Source organism: Chelonoidis abingdonii, chromosome 19 (genome assembly GCF_003597395.2).
Source record: "Chelonoidis abingdonii isolate Lonesome George chromosome 19, CheloAbing_2.0, whole genome shotgun sequence".
Classification (NCBI taxonomy): Eukaryota; Metazoa; Chordata; order Testudines; family Testudinidae; genus Chelonoidis; species Chelonoidis abingdonii.
Genome location: NC_133787.1, coordinates 17,682,299 through 17,706,134, shown reverse-complemented (window position 1 = coordinate 17,706,134; position 23,836 = coordinate 17,682,299). Strand labels below are relative to the sequence as shown.

General features: G+C 44.6%; 2 protein-coding genes across 2 annotated transcripts in view; one reads left to right on the top strand and one right to left on the bottom strand.

Annotated features, from left to right (window-relative positions):
• Positions 1-3,377, bottom strand: part of LOC116828661 (ATP-binding cassette sub-family C member 12) — a 74,508-nt gene extending 71,131 nt beyond the window's left edge. Inside the window, exon 1 of the mRNA XM_075073837.1 lies at positions 3,282-3,377. Coding sequence (XP_074929938.1) covers positions 3,282-3,377 — 96 coding nt within the window. The remainder of the gene's footprint in view (positions 1-3,281) is intronic.
• A 13,575-nt stretch (positions 3,378-16,952) lies between these two features.
• The window catches only part of LONP2 (lon peptidase 2, peroxisomal), an 89,701-nt gene continuing 82,817 nt past the window's right edge, over positions 16,953-23,836 (top strand). The window contains exons 1-3 of the mRNA XM_032787063.2: positions 16,953-17,283; positions 19,837-20,071; positions 21,822-21,953. Coding sequence (XP_032642954.1) covers positions 17,051-17,283; positions 19,837-20,071; positions 21,822-21,953 — 600 coding nt within the window. The 5' untranslated portion in view covers positions 16,953-17,050. The remainder of the gene's footprint in view (positions 17,284-19,836; positions 20,072-21,821; positions 21,954-23,836) is intronic.

The following is a 23,836-nucleotide window of genomic DNA, read 5'->3' as shown; positions in this document are numbered from 1 at the left end:
TCCAAACCCCTAATTAAGGGATGATACAACATGAGGCAGAGAGGCAAACAATATAAGACAAAGCAAATATATAACTTGAGCTAAAACTTTCTATCTACTTCAGTAACTTTTATAGATTTGGTTCAGTAAAGACAAATGCTAAGGTACTCAGCACGTGCTAACTATCTGCAAGTGCTGTGGACCACAGTGGGAATTGCTGGTGTTTAGTAAGGGAGCAACACCTCTTGGGATTTGGCCACTTTTTTTTTTTATACCTAAGAATAAAATGTCTGTGCAATAATTAATATGGAAGAATGCTAGTTAGACAGCAATACTTCAGACACAGATTTGGGCAAAATAATAGCCAGTAAATTGAATGTTACTCTACAGTGAAATACAGTTGCAGAGAAAGCACAGGCTGTATCAGAGGAGGTATTTCATATGAGACAAGGCAGACACAGCAATAATGAAGCTGCATCTGAATTACCACAAGGATATTAATAAAATGGAGAGTATCCAAAGAAAAGCAACAAATATACTGAAGGATTTTGAAAACATGGTTAGGTATGGGTTAAAAAGCATTAATTAAATGAGGATTCACTAAGGGAATATATAAAGCCAGATCCAATCCTACACTGACGCTACTCTATGCTGTGCCACTGATGTGACCAGTGGTGAGCTGGAGCTGGTTCCCACTGGTTCGCGGGAACCGGTTGTTAAATTTAGAACCCCTTGTAGAACCAGTTGTCCCATGAGGGACTACTGGTTCGAAAACGGCTTTTAAATTTAACAAAAGCCCCAGCAGCTTCCTGCCCTTCCCCCAGCCCCAGCTCACCTCACTCCGCCTCTGCCTCCTCCCCTGAACGCTCCCGAGGCTTCTCCTCCCCCTCCCCGGCTTCCTGTGAATTAGCTGTTCACGTGGGAAGACTGGGAGAGCTGAGAAAGAAGCAGCGGCTTCCCGCAGGTGAGCTTGGGCAGGGGGGTAGGGTGCGAGGAGGGTTCCAGGCGCCGCACGGCTGCGGCCTGGTTCCCGACCCTGTCCCTAGGGCGGGAAGCCCTACCCATAGGAACCCTAACCCTAGGGCGGGAAGCCCTACCCATAGGAACCCTAACTCTAGCTCCAAGTGCTGTACCCTTAAGAACCCTAACCCTAGGGCGGGAAGCCCTACCCATAGGAACCCTAATCCTAACTCCAAGTGCCCTACCCATAGTCAATGGTGAGCTAGAGCCCGTTCCCACCGTTTCACGGGAACCGGTTGTTAAATTTAGAAGCCCTTTTAGAACCGGTTGTCCCGTGAGGCAGTCAGGGGACAGGGAAGGGGGGTGGAGGAGGCAGGGGTCCGGGGGAGGCTGTCAAGGAATATGGAGGGTTGGATGGGGCAGGAGTCCCGGGGGGAGCATGACCCACTCATGGGGTGAGGAGGAGGGAACCGGTTGTAAATTTTTTTTTCAGCTCATCACTGGACGTGATACTGCCCTGAGCCAGCTACTGGAGGACTCCTCCTGCATAGGGTGTATCCTAGGATGTCACTTAGTCGTTGTAGTAGCTCTCACCTCCCTGTGGCCAGAGGAGAGGTGTAACCAGGAGAAAAGGAGCATGACCACAGCAATTCCTGGCTATTGGAATAGCTCCTTGTGGTCATAAGCAATCGTGATAATTTAATGGAGTATAATGAAATGATGATTATTATTACTGTTACACAGGTTGTCTTCTCTTTGCTCTACCTCCTATTTCATATTATCTTTTACAGGGAGCCTTATACTAGGGGCACAAAGGACGGTCCTTTGGGAACCTGGTGTCAAGACTACTCATTCCTAGCCAGGCTCCGCTTTCTGCCTTGACTTGAGGCTCTTTACTTTTGGAATGTATGAATCAGAATAGGTGGAACACTAGTGGCTTCTTTTTATTCCCTCTTTATTTTGTAGCCCCAGTCTTTTTCCTAGCCTGCTTTCAGGTGACATGTAAACTAGCAAGAGCAGAAGCCTCCTCTGTAAGGGAAAACATTTTTTAAATGGGAGTAATTAAATTAGAATATTTTAAAGTAAAACTAATAAAAGTTGTGTATGTCCCATGCGACAAGCTCCCCATTCCCTCCAGCTAGCTATCCCCCTAGCCGTGCAACACTTTCCTTTACAGACTAGTACTACAGTTATTGAGGAGTTCTTGTTCCCTTTAGTCACCAGAGGTCTCAAGCGCTGAGCACCCACAACTCCAGCTGATGTCAGTGAGAAATGTAAGTGCTCAGAAAATTAGGGCCAAGTTGGACATCCCTAGCAGGTGCAACACAAGACACTTATCTGTTTCTTTGGCCTTTTTCTTGTTCCTTTCCTTCTAATTTTGTGTCTTGAATCTCTTCTTTATATTTTCTCTGGTACACTGTTTCTCCTTCAACTCATTTTCGTCATCATCTGTTTCTCTCCATATTGAGGGAAGTCCTGCTTGTCATTACTATTACACAGACCTCTTGCTCTCCAACTGCTCAGTCCAACTGCCGCTTGCAACCTGCAGGGAACCTTCTGGCACCAACATTCCTTCCCCTATTCTGTTAAGGAAACATCACCCCAAACATTCTACCTGAAGCAAAAGCTAGAAGGTGTCCATCGAGAATGCTTAACCTTTTATGCATAAAGAGCAAATTAACTCCACTACAGACCCTCTTTGTAGCCCAGCAACAAGGCTCCCTTCCAGTGCAGGATCCCTAGGGATCCATAGTGCTGGAGCTAGCCACACCTATACTGAATCCTCTTTCAGAGCCGACACATAGAAACAGCAGAAAGATATTTCTTTTTTAGCCCCTGTGAGATTTGACAGCATGGGGATTCAGTCCTTGTCTGGGGCGAGGGCAGGGAACACATCCTGCCCCCTTTGGTGTCTTTTAGTAGCCAATCATAAAGAAAAGAAGCAGTCTTTAGCTGTAAGCTGTAGGATCAGCTGTGCAAATGCTGTTTCATGGTACAATATTAAGCACTTTTTAAATGGGCCCATCCTGTATTCCTTACCAAGACAATGGGAGCTTTACCTGAGTGTGGGATGCAAGATTAGGCCCTATGATTGTCTTCCTCCCCCAACTGTGACTTTTCTTAAAAGTCATAAACTGGAAGTATTTTAGACCATTAATATACCATATTTACTTTGCAGACAAGAAAATCTTCCTATGAGCTACGTAGAAGAGAAATGCTCCTGCCAGTTTAAAGTGGCATTGAAAGCTCCTTTCGTAGTGCCTTCAGACTGGGTGAGTGAATAGAATTTGGGCCACTATACATGGCTGTAATGTAGTTTAACTCAATAAATTGCTACTTACGTAAGCAAGGCCAGTAACTCCATTACTTTCTACATTCTTCTCTTTTGTTGAATTATTTTTGGGGCCAGAAAAACATTTAGTCTTCTTACTTGGCATTTTCTGTTAATACCACAACTCTTTCTTTTCTAAAATGGAGAAGAAAAGAAAATAAACATTACAAAAACACAGCAAAGGTAAGCGAGCCTGAAGCCACAGCCTTTTCATTCAGTTAAACTGTGTTTAAGAAACACCTATCTCCCATCGGCAGTTCCCTAAACAAAAGCTGATCTGGTAGGATGCAGAACAGCAACTTTTGGGGACAGATCCTCAGTTGGGTATTAAGGAATGGAGCTATGCTGATTTTTCCGTAGGAATTACCTGTGTCCTCCAAAGAAGTTAGTTTGCATCAGGTTATTGTGATGTATTTCTAGTGTTAAAATGTTCACATGAAAATCAAATTCAAGATTGGGTGGGCAATGCACCCTTGATGTTCCTCCTCTTGGGCTGCTAGTTCTGAACTTCTTCCTCCATCCACTTCCAGGCCCTAGCTGGGGCATGCGCAGGAATAAAAATGTGATGGCTTTTGGAGGGGCATGTTCTATGCATCCCCCAGGGCCAGAGGAGCTCTGTGCCCCCTCCAGTTATTGGAGGTGTCTTTGCCCCTGCTTGTCCCCCCACCCCTTGTGCATTTCCATGGGCCCCAGTTTTCTATCTGGTCAGACTGAACTTTCTCTTGGTGGGCTGCCAATTCTTACTCTCCCTGTTCACGATGGCCCCTCTTTCATATTTGAATGGAGAGACAGAAATCTGAGATTCGCTAGCAAATATTCCTAGAATATTGCACAATGCAATTACTGTGAAAGAATCCCACACACACAACTGAAAATCTCTGTAAGGTCTTATACTTATTCTTTTGTCAGGAATGGACTGCCAGCAATTATTGGCATGTGTTCCATGTACTGAGCTTACACAACCAACTGGCAGTATTTCAGTCAAGCTGGATATAAAAAAAAAACAGAGATCCTTTGGGTGAGGGCAAAGGACTGATTGCGGGTATTTAATACAGAGACTACATATGAAAAATAGTTTTTTACATTTCCAGTGCAAGCGTCTAGTGTGAGAGACATTGAGACAGATTAATTTTAGAATTCAATGCAGTTATTTTATGATGAATGCATTGAATAACTTGACATTCAAAATCTCCTGTTTGATGAAATTCTTTTGATTTGTGGGGCCTTGATGATATATGTCACAATGCTGAGAAATATGTGAAACTTTTGCCACATTTGGAAAAGGTGAAGTCTCTCTATATTGAGACAAATAATCTGATTATTATTATTATTGGGAGGAGGAATAGCTCAGTGGTTTGAGCATTGACCTACTAAACCCCCAGTTGTGAGTTCAATCCTTGAGGGGGCCATTTAGGGAACTGGGGTAACAAAACAAAAACAAACAAACAACTGTTTGAGGATTTGTCCTGCTTTGAACAAGTGGTTGGACTAGATGATCTGCTGAGGTCCCTTCCAACCCTGATATTCTATGATCAAACTATTCAGCTTTGTTCCTTTACCTAGAAAGTGGATAGTGCATCCTATATGATCTAGCATAACTTTACATGGCTTCATCTCTTATGCATAATGAGGTTGTTCCAAATTTATAACAATAAATGCTTTCTATCACATCCTACCTCACCTTCCTGTAGGCATTCTCTGTGGGCCAGATCATCAGCTGATTAAAGTGGTGATTAAAGCTCACATCCATATGGTTGAGTGTATGTTTAAGGACCTAGGTATCAGTACTCAGCCTGAACTTAGGAGGGAGGCCTCGTAGCTGATATCCTGGATAAGTAGAGAACATAAGAACGGCTATATCGGGTCAGACCAATGGTCTACTTAGCCCAGTATCCTGTCTTCCAGCAGTGGCCAATGCCAGATACTTCAGAGGGAATGAACAGAACAGGTAATCATCAAGTGATCCATTGCCCATTCCCAGCTTCTGGCAAACAGAGGCTAAGGACACTTCAGAGCATGGTTTTGCATCCCTTCCCTTCCTAGCTAATAGCCATTGATGGGCCTATCCTCCATTAACTTATCTAGTTCTTTTTTGAACCGTGTTATAGTCTTGGCCTTCACAACATCTTCTGGCAAAGAGTTCCACAGGTTGACTGTGCATTGTGTGAAGAAATATTTCCTTTTGTTTGTTTTAAACCTGCTGCCTATTAATTTCATTTGGTGACCCCTCATTCTTGTGTACTAAGGAGGAGTAAATAACACTTCCTTATTTACTTTCTCCACATCAGTCATGATTTTATAGATCTCTATCATATCCCCCCTTTGTTGCATCCAACGAAGTGGGTATTCACCAACGAAAGTTCATGCTCCAATAAGTCTGTTAGTCTGTAAGGAGCCACAGGACTCTTTGCCCCCTTTGTTGTCTCTTTTCCAAGCTGAAAAGTCCCAGTCTTATTAATCTCTTCTCATATGAAAGCGAATAGTTTTTATGCCCTTTCTGTACCTTTTCCAATTCCAATTATCTTTTTTGAAATGGGGGCGATCAGATCTGCATGCAGTATTCAAGATGTGGGCATACCATGGATTTATATAAAGGCAATATGATAGTAAGACAGAAAATATCTATCCCTTTCCTAATGATTGGGTTACCTTTTTGACTCCTGCTGCACACTGAGTGGATGTTTTCAGAGAACTATCCACAGTGATGCCGAAATCTCTTTCTTGAGTAGTAACAGCTAATTTAGACCCCATCATTTTATATGTATTGTTGGGATTATGTTTTCCACTGTGCATTACTTTTTGCATTTACCAACATTGAATTTCATCTGCCATTTTGTTGCCCAGTTACCCAGTTTTATGAGTTCCCTTTGTAATGCTTCACAGTCTGCCTGGGACTTAACTATGTTGAGTAGTTTTGTATCATCTGCAAATTTTGCCATCTCCCTATTTATCCCTTTTTGCAGATGATTTATGAAATACGTGGAACAGTACTGGTCCCAGTACAGACTCCTGAGGGACACCACTATTTACCTGTCTCAGTTTCTGAAAACTGACCATTTATTCCTACCCTTTATTTCCTGTCTTTTAACCAGTTACTGGTCCATGAAAGGACCTTCCCTCTTAGTTTGCTTAAGAGCCTTTGGTGAAGGACCTTGTCTAAGGCTTTCTGAAAATCTAAATACACTATATCCACTGGATCACCCTTGTTCACATGCCTGTTGACCCCTACAAAGAATTCTACTATTGGTGAGGCATCATTTCCCTTTACAAAAGCCATGAAGACATGCAAAAAATTTGTTTCGTTTCTTTCCTGTGACCTTACTTTCCTTGAGTGTTCCTTTAGCATCTCAATCATCCAGTGGTCACACTGGTTGTTTAGCAGGCTTCCTGCTTCTGGTGTACTTAAATTTTTTTGCTGTTACATTTTGAGTCTTTGCCTAACTGTTCTTCAAATTCTTTGTTGGCCTTCCTAATTATATTTTTACACTTTACTTGCCAGAGTTTATGCTCCTTTCTACTTTCCTCAATAGGATTTAACTTTCACTTTTTAAAGGATGGCTTTTTGCTTCTAACTGCTTCTTTTACTAGAAATGCCGGAAAGTTAAGACAAATTAACTAAAGATATGAAATTAAAGTGCATTAAATCCATGTGTGGTTGTTCTCATCCAGAAATCAAGTGGCCTTAGCTTGCTTTATCTTAATTCCACAGGATTAATCCAGCAATTTAGAGAGGGGAGAGGAATGCAATTCCCAAAGGAGACCATCAGAGTCAGGCCATGTCTACACTACAAATTTATGTTGACTCAAGTTATGTTGAGTTTATAAAACTGTGATATAATAGGTTGCTGAGACTAGCCTGTACAGGCTGGAGCTTTGGTTTCTGTTGTGGAATGGCTCTGCACCCACTAAGGAAGAAATGCACCAGTAGAATAAAGACAGCAGCTGCAGAAAGGTTCTGGGACTGGATAGGGAGCTTATAATGCAGTAACTTTAATAAAAAACAGTATCTTGTGTGATGGTCTACAGTGAGCCTCAGGGAACAGCTAACTTCATCCAGCATGAAACTGTTTCATTGTGTGTACTTTTTCTCAAAAGATATTTCAACAATATAAAGTCTTGCATCCTAAAGTAAAATGTTTCCCTACTAAAAATAAAGTAAAAGAAACCTATCAGCTGTAATTATCATTTCAAAAGACATACTAAGTTAAATCTACCACAGTCCAGTAATAGTGTCATTATCTGATAGTATGCATTACTGTATATAAAAAATTTGTCTTGTCGTCCTCTCTATTAATGAGAGGAATTAATTACTCAGAGTAGCAATGGGTACAAAATAGTTAGAGGTTGCACTTCAAAAGAAATAAGGTGGAAGCATTGCACAGTGTATGATCTGTTTTCATTGACATTGTTACTTATAATATAGATTTTTCATGAAACAGTATTTTCATAACTAACAAAGTTAAGTCATACAGTTAACATAAAAGGTAAGTCATTTTTCTTTTAAATCTATGTCTGCATATTAAAACTCAATGGAACATGAATTTGGAAAAATAGTTTGATACCATTATATTATCGTATATAATATGCAGTTTATTGCAGAATAATCTCACATTCATTCAAAGTTTATATTTATCATGCACACACAAAAAAAGTGAAGCTTACATTACCATGTGAGTTGGAAGAGTTTGGCTTGTCCAGTTGAAGGAGCTTCTGTGCAAAGGACAAAGTTCTTGTGGCAAATGTTTTTATGTATGGTAGTATTGCAGCAATTTCTCAGTGTAAGTAGTCTAAAGGTTAGATTAGAGAGTCCTATGCAATTCTAGATAAAGCACTTATATAATTAAATGTGTCTCTTATAAAAGTCAATTTGTAATATATAAGAAAAAAAGTTGGAGGTAGGAATCAGAGCAGAGAACTAAGAATTAGGATTTCTGGGTTCGCTTCATGGCTCTGACCCTCTGTGTGACTTGAGCAAGTCTAAGGTCGAAATTTTCAGAAGTATTTATTATATCTTAATTTTGAGTGGCCAACATGAAACACTCAAGCCCTAGTTTTCAGAGGTGCTGAGCATGTACTTTGAAGTAAAATGGACTGTGTAGTGGAGTAAAGAAGTTAATTTTTAAAAGGAATAGAATAAATAGATCTCTAAGCTGGCTAGTTTCTTGTAGGCTTCACAGTGGAAGTGGGAGTCAAGGGGAGGGGGAACTTGACTGAGAAAAGATATGACCTTGCTAACCAGCTCCACAGCATTTTGTGCCTTATCCAGCAGCGCACTTAAGCACATGAAGTATGACTACTCACATGCTCAAGATTAAGTATGTGGTTTTAGTACCTTGCTGAACTGGTTCCTAAATCAGGCCAGAACAATTTTAGTTTACATGGGGCCAGACAGGTCAAGCTTCTTCCGGAAGCCATTGCATTGGTAGAGTTGCCAGCTCCTCCAGAAGTTTGTGACATGGTGGCAAATTGGAGGGGAAAGGTGGTGATATTCTTCCAAGCTCTGCCCACAGAATAAGCTTCACTCATTTGAGTCAACCAAAATGAGGTACTACTCGTGGTAGATTGTTCAGAGATTCAAAATATGATTGTTCTATTTTCTGGGCTCCTCAAACTTGGTCCCCTTCAGCATGCTTTCAATGTGTCAATAGACTGTGCTGGGCTCCTCAAGCGTGGCTTCACCTTTGTGGTACTTAGAACCCGAAGTATGCTCCTTGGGCTTGGCTCTTCCTTGGTGGGACTCAGATCTCTGCTTGGCTCCTTTAACTTGGGGTAAAAGAATAAGTGGAGGTATCTCCCAGACACCACCCACGCATACTTAATTTTTGCACCATCACTTTGAGGATATTGTAAGGATGTGATCTTTCCTTTCCTTGCTTACATACTTCCATTAGCAAGTAGCTAATAGTGTTGACAATATCATGACTTGGCATCTGAGTTAATACCTCACTGAGATAAAGTGGCAGTTCACACCGCTCAGAGCTATTGTTTCACACCCATTGCATCAGTTAACCTAAAAAATGTGATCTCAATGTTTCTTAGCTACTGTAACAACTTAGAGACTTTTTAAGAAAAATTAGGAGCTGAATTTTTGGAGCACATAATGGCAGTGTGAGAGGGGTACCGGTACACTGTACCATGACATATTGGCTCAGCCTTAGCCCTGCTTGATATCAGACATCAGAAAGTGTCATAACATTGTCAACATTACACTTCCCACTGGTGCAGATGTGTATTTTGCTAAGTTTCCCTAAAGTGCATGTTACCTGAAAAGCAAAGGCTCTGACTGCCAGGCCCAATTGTCCTCGCAAACCAGCTTTAGGGAATAGTCACGTGACTCCATGGAGCCTATGATAATGGTAGATAACCAGCTGAATATGGGCTCCTGTGCAATGCTGTAACTAAGAGTGAACACAGTCCTTGGAGATACAAGGGACTATCAAGTAAAAGTAAGGAGGTGGTATTACCTCTTTATATGACGTAAGTGAGACCATTACTGGAGTACTAGGTCCAGAGCTGATGTCCATATTTCAAAGAAGATGTCAAACAGTTGGAAGGGATTCAGCAAAGGGGTATAAGAATGTAAGGTCTGTTTTCCAGACCCCAAATCAATGAGAGACTTAAAAAGCTCAAGCTAAACCTCTACCCGGATGTCCTCGGGAGCCAAAAATCTTAGCACATTATAGGTGAAACCGTGTTATATCAAACTTGCTTTGATCCACCGGAGTGTGCAGCCTTACCGCATTATATCCGAATTCATGTTATATTGGGTCAGTTTTTTATAGGGGTAGAGATGTATTTCGTTTAGCCAAGAGAGAGTTAAGTGGTGACTTGGTCACACTCCGCTAGTACCTTCATGGGGAAGAGATTTCAGATAGTAAATAGTTCTTTAATCTAGTAGAAAGAGCTAATGAGATCTAATTGCTGCAAGCTGAAGCTAGTCAAATTCAGACTAGAAATAATACACACATTTTAACAGATATCCTTATCTAGGAATATGGTAGTGTCTCCATCACTTGGGAGTCTCTAAATCAAGACTGGCTATCTTTAAAAGATATGCTATAGCTCAAACAGAAGTTACAGGCTTGATGCAGATATTGCTGTTATGGCCTGTGTTATACCGGCAGTCAGATCATTATAATGGTTCCTTTGGGCCCTAAGTTCTATGAAACTATGGAGCTAATTGAGAAATCCCTTTGACATCTTATTGTGAGGGGCTAGTTCTTCACTTACTGAGTGATGTACTGCCAGCCACTAAAGAAGTTTAGGGAGGCAGAAAATCAAAGATTATTTGAGCTCACTTAAGTGGACATTTCTTATTATTTATTGTTTGTATTACGGTTCTGGATGTGGTTTCACGCTCTGCTATAGCATGACATTGCAGAGGTTTTTATTGCTACTACCCCGTTCTGACATCTTCTTTAGCCGTTCATGGTTTATCTGTACCTTCAGTGGCCTAGCCTTCTGGTCAGGTTGCCTTCTAGTTCAGCCCCTCTACCAGGGTAACAAAAACCTAGCAAATTCCATATAAACATCCAAAGAAATGAGTCTTCTGCCCCTCTTGGGCTATATTAAAGTTGCCTACTCTTCACCCCTAGTTTCAGGCCTGGCAGAGTTTATTTTCCTTACGCCAAGGGCTGCATTTCAGGGCTTTCCTTAGAGGCCCTCTTTTCCAGCAGGTTTCCCCTGTCTTCCCTCTTCAGGACCTCCAGCAGCTTCTTGTAGGGATGTCTCCAGTTCTTACAGGTCCTACTTCAGAACTTCCCACAGAAGCTCAACATGCTCCTCATGGGCAGCGGGTATCGTAAGCAGGGGAAGGCTGTGCCTTCCTAAACAGGTCAGCGTGGCCCCACCCATGCTCCGCCCTCAGGCCAGGCCCCCTCTTGCAGTTCCCACTGCTCTGCCTTGGGCAGGGCAGTTGGTGCTGGGGCCATGCTGCCCAGAGCACTGGGCCGCCCAGCATGCTAGGAGTCTTGCCACCCAGCCTGCCGGGGCTGGCAGCACCACCCTGTCATCTAGAGCACTGGGCTGGCTGTGCTGCCCAGAGCACCGGGGCTGGGGCCTCGCCCCCTGGCCACCTGTTGCTGGGGGCTGCGGTGGGGGTTCTTTAGGGTCCTGCAGGGGAGGGAGGGGGCAGATGGAGAGGGCCAGGGCCTTGGGCACAAGCGGAGGCCCAGGGGCTAGCTACCCCCAACAGCCAGGTCACCGGCCACCCATGATGCTCCTTGTAGTCCTTTTTCAGGCTACTTTCATCAGACCTTTACTCAAGAGAGGAGGTTTTCTCATAGGGACTTCCTGCTCCAGTGGGTTCTCCTCTTTTCCCTGTGTAGTTCTTTGAGCCTTTCATAGCGAAGAACTAGTTATAATTAAGTTACCAGATCAGGATCAGCTGGAGGATAACTGCTACATCACAGGGAAGGCCGAGCCGAACTCCCTGGTAAAGGGCCAGCCACCCTATGACCGATCCCAGTCATGATTCGGGCCCCTTTGTGCTTGTGACATACTATACCTTGGATGAGCTTCTTGTAACCCCCATATTCCTTATCTGTATAGAATTGTGATAGTATATACCAAGCACGCCTTATAAGGTATCGGGGAAAAGTTATGATCTGCTGAAAGTCATTTCTCTATCCTTATATGTATATCATTAATGCATATGAAGTGATGGAATTGTGTTGTATGGTTGTCACATGCTGTAAATTGGGGAATCAGCCAGATATTAGCTCCCCAGAGGCAACAGCAAGGAAAGTAACCAACCCCCAGGTGGGGTGTCAAACAACCCATCAACAGCTATTGTCCAGTAAGGGAGTTACAATTCAATGACTCACCTGCATGAGGCCACACCAAGGGAATTGCTCAACCTTGCCTGGAGACTCAACAATGGCCCCCAGACATGCCTGGAGTTGTTCTCCAAGCACATGGGACTGAGGGTATAAAACAGAACACTGAGGCCTCCTGCTTGGCCTTTCTTCTGCCCCCACCTGTGCTGCAAGCAACCAAGACACTCAGAAGAAGACTAAAGACTCCAACAGAGGAGGCTGGCCCAGGTTTAAGGGACAAACTTGTATATTAAGGACTCATCCAGTGGGGTGAGAAAAACTGCTTAATCTAGATGTTGCCCAGTCTAATAGGGTTAAGAGTTTAGACTGAGTGGTTATATTTTCTTTTCTTTCGGTATGATTCATTAGTGGATCTGGGAGCGTTCATGCTATCTAGCTGGGTGTGGGGTTTCCCCATGCGGTTGTGCTGAGTGATAACAGTACCTGGAGGGGTTTGTTGTTGGTCACTAGCAAGGCATTGTGAGAGACAGCCCAGGCTGGAGAGAGTTTGGGAGGCACAATGGTCCCAACAGTCCCACGCTGCACCCCAGGGATCCCCATCACAGTGCTAACCCCTGTACAAACATGTAGTAAGAGACAGCCCCATCCCTGAAGAGCTGTTAAGACAGATCAGCAAAGCAGAGGCTTTTATATCAATAATTGGAATTTATTTCTCCTGGAAAGAATTTATAGAGCCCAAAAATTGAGTGAGGAGCTCTGCCTAGCTGATCTTAGGAACTAACCATCTGTCAGGAAGAGAAAAAAAAGGATGGAGGGGAAGGATAGGCATAACTATAGATAGATGTGCTTCCTTTAATGCAGTAATAGTGCAAAATTTTTATCTGATGGCTCAGAAACCCTTTAAATGAATATGCACTAGCATAACATTTATATGAAGCTTAAACATTTATATGAACCCAATCCCCCTCTGAATGTTAAGCATATGTTTACATGCTTATTATGTCTAATACCAGAAAGTTCAACGTTTCTCATGTTTGTTTAATTTGCACTTTGGCATTCATGTTTTTTAAACACCACATTGAACAGTACATTTAAATAGGCAAACAGCATCTACTAGTGCTTCTTTCCTGAAGAAGATGCTTAGTGGGCTAACTAGCAGGTTTGAAAACCTTCCCTCCTTGTCCCAGACAAAGCTCCAGAGCCAGGGCCGGCCCTAGACCAAATGGTGCCCCAGGCAAGGAGTGTCTTTTGCACACACCTCCCTTCCATTTATTAAACTTTTGAATACCTTATTTTTTCTACAGCACCCTGAGCCTAGCGTCCTCATAAGCCCGGTACCCCAAGTGGTCACCTGCCCCTAAATCCAGCCCTGCCCACAGCCCAGCTGAAGTATTTGAGGTGGGGGCTGGAGAAAAGAAGTATCCTTCTGAGTAAGAACATCTTACTTGGGCATAGGAATCTATTGTACGTATTTAAATATATCCTGTTAGTTTGGCATTTTCAAGCTGAATGCAAGATGGTTTATTAACATCTTCTTAGCAATGTGACTAAACAAGTTAGTTTGCACTGTGGTTATTGCAGCAGATTTGTAAGACAACAGTTAGTTTAAACTAGGGTGACCAGACAGGAAATGTGAAAAATTGGGACAGCGAGTGGTGGGTAATAGGCATCTATATAAGAGACAGCCCCAAATATTGGTACTGTCCCTATAAAATCGGAACATCTGGTCACTCTAGTATAAACATTTCTGTTATCACTGAGCTTTTACCTCTGTACAGAAAAGCAGTAGTTCAAAGTATACCATCAAAGTCAGTAATTAACAAGGGGTCAGGTCACAGGCATTTTGACATTGCATATTTTTACATCAGCAAAGAACATGCTGGAACGAGGTGTTTCATGGGCCCAATCCAACAATCTGATCTGGGAGCTTGGATCACTCACTTTAATGTAACTTTGTGGGATTGAAGCCAAAGCTTGTCATATACCAACATTCCATCAGTAGGCCTTGAGAGGCCAATCCAATGCTGAAGAAAAACAAGCAGCATGGGCCTTATGCCACTTTCTCTTTTCTTCGCATTTGTTTTTAGGGATTTGTTTCTAGTGAAAGAAAATAGTAGCTGAAAACGTGGAACAAGAGTGGTGATGACTAGGGAGAGGAGTGAGTGCAGTTATTTCCTGAAAGATCTGGAGTTTCTTAAATCAAAATGTTGTACAATGGGGCCCTTATCCTAGCACTTGCTAAGACCCAGAGTCCAGTCTCAGCATGTAGTGGGCTCTGTGGAAAACCTCAAAGGATTTTTTATTGTGTATAGCTAAATCACAGCCTAGTTGGCACAGGAAAGGCGAAAATAGATTTTTATCCTCTGGAAAAGACCTCCTATTGGCCAGGTCAGGATTCCATGGGGATGACTGAAGGGACATACTTGTATAGTACTGCACTTTGTGGCTTCTTGTAGCAGTTGCAGTGTTCCTCCAAATAGTGCTGTCTAAACTTGCCTGCTGGGAAGCTGGATAACTTGATTAACCCATGGGCCCTCACTTTGCACAAGAGGTGGTACATGGGTCATCAGTACATTCCAGGCTTGTCTTAAGCACTTCAGAGAATTCCTGCCCTGCTACTTGCATAAGGAAAGAGGCTCCTTGTGCCTTTGCACACCTGAACAGCATATGGGAGGATTTAGTCCATAATAAAAGTGAGCAAGAGACCATGAAACGGAGAAGAGCCAGGAGTCACTTATGAACCATCACGCTTAACAGAAGACAATATCTTGTTTGTATAAACTTCCATCCCCATGTTAGACCGTATATTTATAGTACATTTTGTCTCCCTTTAACAAAAACAATGTAAATTAATTGTAGGTGCTGGCCTGACATCTAGTGTCTGAGACAGCCGTAGCAACACTCAGAAAGCTTCAAGAGTAGAAGCTACTTGGAAGTTTGGCAGATGTGAGGTATGGTATTAATATAATAATATATGGAGATATACCTCATAAAACTGGAAGGGACCCCAGAAGGTCATGGAGTCCAGCCCCCTGTCTTCACTAGCAGGACCAAGTACTGATTTTGCCCCAGATCCCTAAGTGGCCCCCTCAAGGACTGAACTCACAACCCAGGGTTTAGCAGGACAATGCTCAAACCACTGAGTGATGTGATGAACAATTAACAAATAGAAAAAGCAGCACTTTACTGTGAAACCCGGGTCTCTCCACATGTCTGCTGCACCATTTAAATACCTCCCCATAATTTCCTTTTATTAACTGTGGTGCATTTTTATTTTATTTTGCTTTTACTACTAGTGCAATGTGAGTGCTAAAAGGGTAGGCAACCCTCTCTAAAGCCCATCCAGAGAGAGAATGACTTCAGTGTGGTGTGTTTTTTATTATTTTTTTTAATTTTTTTTTTTTATTTTGTCTGTCCATGCAGAGAGCAGCTTGCAGGGTCAAGGCCTAAAACAGAGCACCTGAAACCCTCTGTATCTAAGGGACAGCCAAAGTGTGAGAAGGGAAGTGATTTATAAGTCACACAGCAGGTAAGTTTTAGAGTCAGGACTAGAACCTATATCCCCACAGTCAGGGCTGACCTTAGGGGTAACCGGGCTGGCCCCACACAGGGTGTGGTACTCAAGAAGACACCATGCTAGTATCCCCCCTACCCACCAGACCTGCCCAGCCCACAGCCAGTAGGGCTTAGAGGCAGTCAGGCACGTGTGAGAAGTGTCTGGAGAGGAGGGACGGACCGAGCTGCAGAAGGGCAGATGGACCAGCCAGGTAACTCCTCTGAAGCGGGAGTGCCTCTCCTCCACTGCTGCCCTGCTTCATTGCCATCTACAGCCACTGCTGGTCCTGTCCCTACTCCACCGGACTATGAAGCTGCCCCAGCCAATCTTGGACCTGGAGCCTGCCTTCTGTCTGCTGGGTAGGGTGGGGGAGAAGGAGGATGCTGATGTCAGGGTGTCCCCTTCCTCTCACCTGTATACCTGGTCTCCACTGAGCTGGGGTGGGGTGGGTGTCAGGGAGAGCATATCTGTCCTGTTGCCTCTGGGTGCAAAATGGGAGCTATCGCCTCTCGTGTTCAGGCTTCTGAATGCTCTTCTTAAAGAGACAGCATGCTGACACACTCAGGAACACACCCACCCACACAAACACACACACACACCCACACACACACACACACACGCATGCTGACACACTCAGGAACACACCCACCCCAACACATACACTCTCTCCCACTCACTCTGTCTTTCTCACACTCCCCCAACACACACACATTCTGTCCAACGCTCAGAGCTGGATGCTCCGTCAGCACTGGCTACCCAGCCAGTCCTTATTTTGTTTCAAAGTTAGGATTTTCAGAGATTTGTTCAGACGAGGATTGTTTTTTTCCTGAATCAAAACATGTACAATGAATATTTGTTTTCTTAGGAAACTGACCATTCTGAAGAAAGTAAAAATGTCTAGACTGCGGTTTGGGGATGGGTGGGAAAAGAAGGAAAGTTTTTAATTTTTGATTAAAATTGTGTGAACCTTTGTTTTTTTAGCACTTTGGCTCATTTCATATTGAAATCTCCCCAGGACTTTGACACAGCACCAACCTACATATTATCTATTAAAATCACTATGAATTATGATATTGCCATTCGTTGTATTAATTGTGTAATTTATAATTGGTATAACGTATTGTGTGCATTATTTGACTTACTACTGCGCATTTAATTTTAACATGGTTCGCTTTATGCATTATTTTAATACTAAGGTCAGTCCCTGAATGTGTATTTCTGAGGGGCGCCCCGCTGTTCTCTGCATTGATGATCATGACCCCGCGGCTCTGGGGGTTCCCGGGGCGATGGGTGGGAGGGGAGGGACGGTGGCTCAGTCCGTGCATTGGCTGCAGCAGCCGCTGCGCCCAGCAGGTGGCAGCACGAAGCACACAGCGGCTGAGGATTGTCCCTGCCCGCAGCCCGTAGCGTGGTGAGCGGGTGCTGCGGTCTTTGCTCGGCCCGGCCATGGCCTCCGGCAGCGCCATTCAGATCCCCAGCCGCCTGCCGCTGCTGCTCACCCACGAGGGGGTCCTGCTGCCCGGCTCCACCATGCGCAGCAGCGTGGACTCGCCGCGGAACATGCAGCTGGTGCGGAGCCGGCTGCTGAAGGGCACCTCGCTGAAGAGCACCATCATCGGGGTGATCCCCAACACCAGCGACCCCGCCTCCGACTGCGACGAGCTGCCCGCGCTGCACAGGTGAGGGCCCGGCACAGCCACCGAGCGGGAGCTGTTTGTGTGGTTACACCGGGCGCCCCCCGCCCTCTCCCTGCCCCCCCCGCCCGGGCTCCCCAGTCCCCTCTCCCTGCTCCTCTCCCCCGTCCCCTCTCCTTGCTCGTCCCCCCCGCCCGGGCTCCCCAGTCCCCTCTCTCCGTGCCCGTCCCCGCCAGGCCTGGCTTCTCCGCTCCGTCCCCCGTATCTCCCCCCGGCCGGACTCGTTCCCCTGTCCCCCCCTCCCCGTGCCCGGCCGGGCTCGCCCTCTCCCCGTCCCCTCTCCCTGCTCGCCCGTCCCCTCGGCCGGGCTCCCCCGTCCCTTCTCTCCGTGCCGTCCACCGTCCTCCCCGTCCTCGCCCGGCCTGGCTGCTTCCTCCCCGTCCCCGCCCGGCCGGACTCGTTCCCCCTCCCCGTCCCCGCCTGGCCGGGCTCGGCCTCCCCCGTGCCCGTCCCCCTCCATCCCCGCCCTGCCGGGCTCGCTCCCCCCCGTCCCTTCTCTCCGTGCCCCTTCCCCCCGTTGCCGCCCGGCTGGGCTCGCTCCTGCCTCTCCTGCCTGGTTGCTACTAGGCTTTCTCATTCCCTGCCCTCTCCACCATACCTCTCTCTCCCCCAAGCCTGGCCGGGTCCCCCATTCCCTGCCTTCTCCCTGCCACACTCACTCCTTTCCAGCCACCACCATCCTCATCCTTTACCCAGGCCTCCTTGCCCCCTGTCTGGTTTCCCTGGTGCTTCCCTGGTTGGAAAGAGTGGCAAAATATTAGAAGACAGGTAGAAGAGCATAAAATCATTATTTTTTTAAATTGAAACTTGCAAAAAATGAATCCTGGGTCATTTAAAGAATATGGTAATTATTCATGACTTATTGTTATTCTCATGAGTAATGTGATTGAGACTGATCCTGCAAACACATGCCTGAATACTTTAGTTACGTGAGTTGTTTCATAAGCAAAATAGGTTGCCTCCACTGGAATGACTGGTGCATAAATGTAAGGTATAGCCCAGGGATCAGCAACTTTTGGCAAATGGCCCACCAGAGTAAGCACCCTGGCTGACTGGGCCAGTTTGTTTACTTGCCGAGTTCACAGGTTAGGCCAATCATGGCTCCCACTGGCTGCGGTTTGCCACTCTAGGCCAATGCGGGTGGCGGGAAGCGGCGACCAGCACATCCTTCGGCCCGCTCCACTTCCTGCCCCTGTTGGCCTGGAGCAGCGAACTGCGACCAGTGGGAGCCGCGATCAGCCAAACCTGTGGATGCCCAGGTAAACAAACCAGCTCGGCCCACCAGGGTGCCAAAGGTTGCTGATCCCTGGTATAGCCCATTACAGACAATGATAAGTTACTTAAGTCAGTTATACCAGTGTAATTCCATTGACCTGAGATGGAGTAGCACCTGATTTACAACAGTGTGTGATTGTAATAAGGCCCAGACTCCCTCTCAAAGAACTTAAATATTAAAATTGAATGTCTCAGTCTTGCAAATTCTTACACACACAAGTAAATTTAAAGCACATGAGTTCCCACTGAGTTCAGTTGAGCTCTTCATGTTCATAAAGTTATACGTGTATGCAGGTTTGGGCCCTAAATTATGTTTAATGTGGTTAGCTTTGTTTCTTTTCTTGAGGTTTTGGTTTGATTTATTTTTAATTCAGTATGAATTTTTGATGAAATATAAATGTTGCAAGTAAATCACTGTATATACTTAGTCATAAGCCAGTTTGTTTATAAGCCGACTTCCCCACCTTTCTCCCCCCCGATGGATAAGTAAAAATTGAAAATTTTTATGACTCATTCATAAACCAACCCTATGATTCAGGAGTCAGCAAAATTTGGCTCCCAGGCCATCAGGATAAGCGGCTGGCGGGCTGAGATGGTTTGTTTACCTCAAGCGTCCTCAGGCACGGAGGTAAACCTAAATAAACAAAGTGTCCTGGTGCACCAGCTGCTTACCCTGATGGGCTGGGACAGCAACTGGGGGGAAATTTTCTGAGGGGGAAGAAGCTGGGAGTCACGAGAGTAACACCTGTAACCACCCCCCACATGACCCCACTCCTAGCCCAGGACCCCCACACTTTCCCCTTCCCACCTTATCTGGGGAGGATGTCTCTGGCGTGGCTGGAGCTGCTCCGGCAGTCTGGGCAGCACGCCCGCAGCCTTCTCTGACAGGCCAGACCAGGTGGCACAGCTGCAGCATGTTCTGCTGGGCTGGGTGGTGTGGCTGCAGCCTGCCAGTCCCGGAGCTGCAGCTGCTTTGGAGGCTGTGGGGAGAGCAGTGTGGCCAGAAGCAGAGACTCTGGCCCTGCCTCTTCCCTTCTGGCTCTGCTGACTGTGCTGCCTCTTCTTGTTCCCTCCGTTTGAGGGAGGAGCTGTGTCCCACCTCTCCCTCTCTATACCCGTTCATAAGCCGACCCCCTTCTCTGGTGCTTCTCTTTTTTACTAAAAAATTCAGCTTATGAACGAGTATATATGGTGGTTTGATTGTTGGGGTAAAACGCTCAGCTAAATGCTTACAAATAACATGAATTTTTGGAATATTTTCAGGATTGGCACTGCTGCTCTGGCAGTTCAGGTAGTTGGCAGTAACTGGCCCAAACCACATTACACCTTGCTAATTACTGGCCTCTGCAGATTTCAAATCCTGCAACTGCTGAAAGAAAAACCATATCCCGTTGCTGAGGTTGAACAATTGGACCGACTTGAACAGTTTACCAACCAGACTAAATCCGAGGAAGAATTGGGAGAGCTGTCAGAACAGTTCTACAAATATGCAGTACAGGTTAGTTGCTTTAATTTTCTAGAACAGCACTTCTCAAACTGTAGGTCGGGACTCCATTTTAAATGGGTTGCCTGGGCTGACTTAAGTTACAGGCCCCCTCCCTGGGGCTGAAGCCCTTTGGCTTTGGCCCCCTGGCCTGGGAAGATGGGGCTTTGACTCCCCCCTTTCACTTCCCCCCAGGGTGGCGAGACTTGAGTGGGGTTTGGGGCTTAGGTGTTTGGATACCTGGAGGGGGGCTGCAGTGCACAGGCAAAAACATAGACACAGAGAGAACTTTTACTGCCAAAGTTCAGGTGCCTACAGGGTTTGGCGGCAGCTAAGTGTGGGTTTTATAAATCCCAGTTGGGCCTGATTCTGGGAGGGAAGAGACAGAGTCCTCTGGAGAATCTAGCCCTTGAATCAGACATAGCTAAGGAAAACTTATGTTGCAAAAAAAGATGTTGGTAGGTTAGTGTTCGGAGGCACTGGGTTGCTGGAGGTGCTGTCTTTGGAATGGAATGTAATAATGGATGCCCAGAGCTGGTGGTATTAAAGTGTGGTTCTTTCCTGAAAAGCAATGAAGAATGGCATTGTGGGGTTCTGTATTCATTGTTTTACACAGATTTCCATATTTTATTTCCTCAGAGTCAAGCAGGGTTCTTTCCATCTCCTGCATCATTCGAGTGATGAAAGAACTCTTATCCAAATTGCAACTGCATAGTCCTGTTGTCTTCAGATTAGGCCTTGGTGACAATTGTGCCAAATCCTCTGAAGGCCTGATTTCCACAGTTGGCACTAAAAGTATAAAATGGCATTGAAAGTATAATTTGCTGTTTTTACTTTTGTGGGCACCATGGGAGAAGTGATTGGTAGAAGAATTTGAATGAACTGAGTGGTGGTGTCTTAGCAGACTCCATTTACAGAAGGAGAAAAAGTATGTTGAGTAAGTTTGTTGAAAGAAAAATAAATAAATTGGAAAGACTAAATAGAAGATACCAGACTTAGCTTAACTTCTCCCCCAGCTTGCAATGACTTCCTGAAGGTTGCATTAGGAGCACCAGGGTTTAACGTGTTTTTAGGTTGCACTAGGAGCGCCGGGGACTAAAGTGTTTTGCTTATCCCAAAAATGAGATACTCAGAGCTATGTAAATCTTAAATGCACCTTAATATAATATTCTGAAGGAACAAACTTGACTGTTGTCATGTATCAGGGTAAGCTTTAAATTGTTCTATTTGTAACAAGAATATTAAGTCTGTTTAAGGTACTGCCCCTTAACCATAAAAAACAAAAATCAAACCAAAAAACAACTATGTAGAAATTATTTTGTCCGGGGATGCACAAATCTGAGATGTCAGAGAAAGTATCCTAACTGTTCTAATCACATTTTATGGGATCAAAAAGATCTGGTACAGTGTGAATGGGAGAGTTTTTGTTCTTTCTTCCTTTCTAACACTGAATAAAAGAGGTTGAAGAAAGCACTAAGAACGTTAATAATATTTAGCGTCTATCTCAAACAAACAAGCGAAGAAACTGAAGTTTTGACAGTCCTGGGAGATGGGGTTAACTTAACGCCTCTTGGTTCTTTTTGCTGACTGTTAGAAGTGCTGTTTAGCTATGCAAATAGAAATCTTTTCCTTTGAAAGGCTCAATTATTTCTCAGTTTGTGGCAGTTCACCTTACTGATAATATCTGGACAACTGTTTTTTCACATCAGAAAGAAACACCAGGAATACTGTAAATTGTTCTCACTTCCTTGCTTCCTCCTTACAGCTGGTTGAAATGTTGGATATGTCTGTCCCTGCTGTTGCTAAGCTGAGACGTCTTTTAGACAACCTGCCTAGAGAAGCTTTACCAGATGTACTAACTTCAATCATACGCACAAGCAACCAAGAAAAGCTGCAGGTACTGTATGCTTTTGCCTTAAACTTCCAGGGGAACCAAGGGTTTAGCAGTTACAGTTCAATCCACTATTAGATAACTTCAGAATCGCTCATCTCTGGAAATTATAAAGTACTAATATTGTGCTTAAAAAAAAAGTAATTGTCTTCATTGCACCTGTGTGACAGTGTTTTAAAAAATATTTCCACATTATTCAAAACTATATTGAGTTGGCAAACTGAGTTCAAAGGTTAGTGTTGTACCATTGTTTGTGTTCATGCATTTTGGTTAATTACCCCCGTTACTTTTGTAGTTAGTTGTGGAAGATTAGACTACTGGAGCATTGGGGACTCTTAGAAAATGGGTATAAATCTAACTGCTTTAATTTCTGTGGCATACAATTACACTGTGAAAATGGCATATAAGGTTAAATATTTATTGGTCTCAGAGATTTCTGTATCCCGTTTGCTCTGTTCATAAGTAAAAAGTTTTTTTGTTTTGTAACTGCCATGCTGCTAATTAAACCTGGGATTTTCAATAATTTACCTGGAGATTCTACTTCAACCTTGCATGTAAATATTCTACCATCAGAATTTAGTTGAGAGTTCTCTTGGTGCACTGGACCCCAGTTCAGTTTTCTATAGCTATATTGGCTTATCAGTGCTAACAGTAATAATTTGTTTCTATCAATAAAGCAGCTGGTAGAGAGGAAAAAGAGAGAAAGCAGAATATGTTGAGGAAGAGAGTGGCATGTAGAAGAATCTCCTTGGTAAGCTGCAAACCACCACTAAAAGTGGATTTGCATGTGTTCTCTTTACTGAAGGGCTGAGTGTCAAGGTTTTGCTTGTGCTGCCATGGGCTGTCAGGTGCATGACATGTGACAGTCATAGTGATGAATCAACACCATGTTGGTCTCGGGCCTAGTATTTAGCTGGGTTACTAATTGTGATGTTCCTCCTCCTATGTGAGACAGGGCCAGACTTTCTCTGCTCTCATGGCAGGCCAAATAGGAGCCTGGTTACTGATCTGAAGTGAGAATGCAGAATGCAGCTGGTCCTTGTGCAAAGGAAAGATAGGGCAGTCCTTAGCTCTGCTCCCTGCGGTTGTCATTGCAAGTAGAGTGGATGGAGGTAGCCAGCAGCTGTCTATTACTTGCTTCCTGGCCATCTGAATGCAGTGGGAAGCATAGAGTAGAAGACAGCACCAAGATGTTTGTAGAAAAGGTGGCTTTTCAGAAATCCACCTGCCTGTTTCAGACTAGAAGTCATGTTACTTTTACTCCTTTGGCTTCAGTATGCCTGTAGGAGCAGTGAGAGCCTTGCCCCACCTTTCCTAGTGACCCAGCTCCAGCAGGAACGGGAGGAGAATATTAAATGTATTTCAGGGCATTGCTGAGCGTGGGGATAGGAACTTCTAATTGGCCAATGGTTGGCTTCATTGCCACACCCCTAGCTGTTCAGTAATCTGTGCGGATAAGTAAATCTCTGCATTTTTAACCCTGCCAACATTTCAAGTCCCATCTTGATCTGACAGCAAGCCATAAGAAGCTTTCCCTGCCTAATAAGAGAGGAAGTGCCCAAACATTCACATGATCACTGTGAACAGACTTGGAATTCAAAATGAAAATGAAGTCAGAAATACAATTGGAAAAGAAACCAGAGGAGAGAAGGCGAGGTTTGTGAGACTGCTGGCGAAGGAAGAGATCATTTTGGGATTTTTCTCGGAGGGCTAGGTCCTGCCTCCAGGCTTAATAATTGAGAAATGACTGCTGATACTGGTTTGCTGCAGGATATGCACCTCATTAATGAGGTGTATTAAAAAGAGAGGCAGAGTAAGAGCAGTTTTCTTCCTGTTCTGTAGCCATGCTGGAGTAATTAGTAGAAGTCTTTTGATGCTAGCCTTAGAAT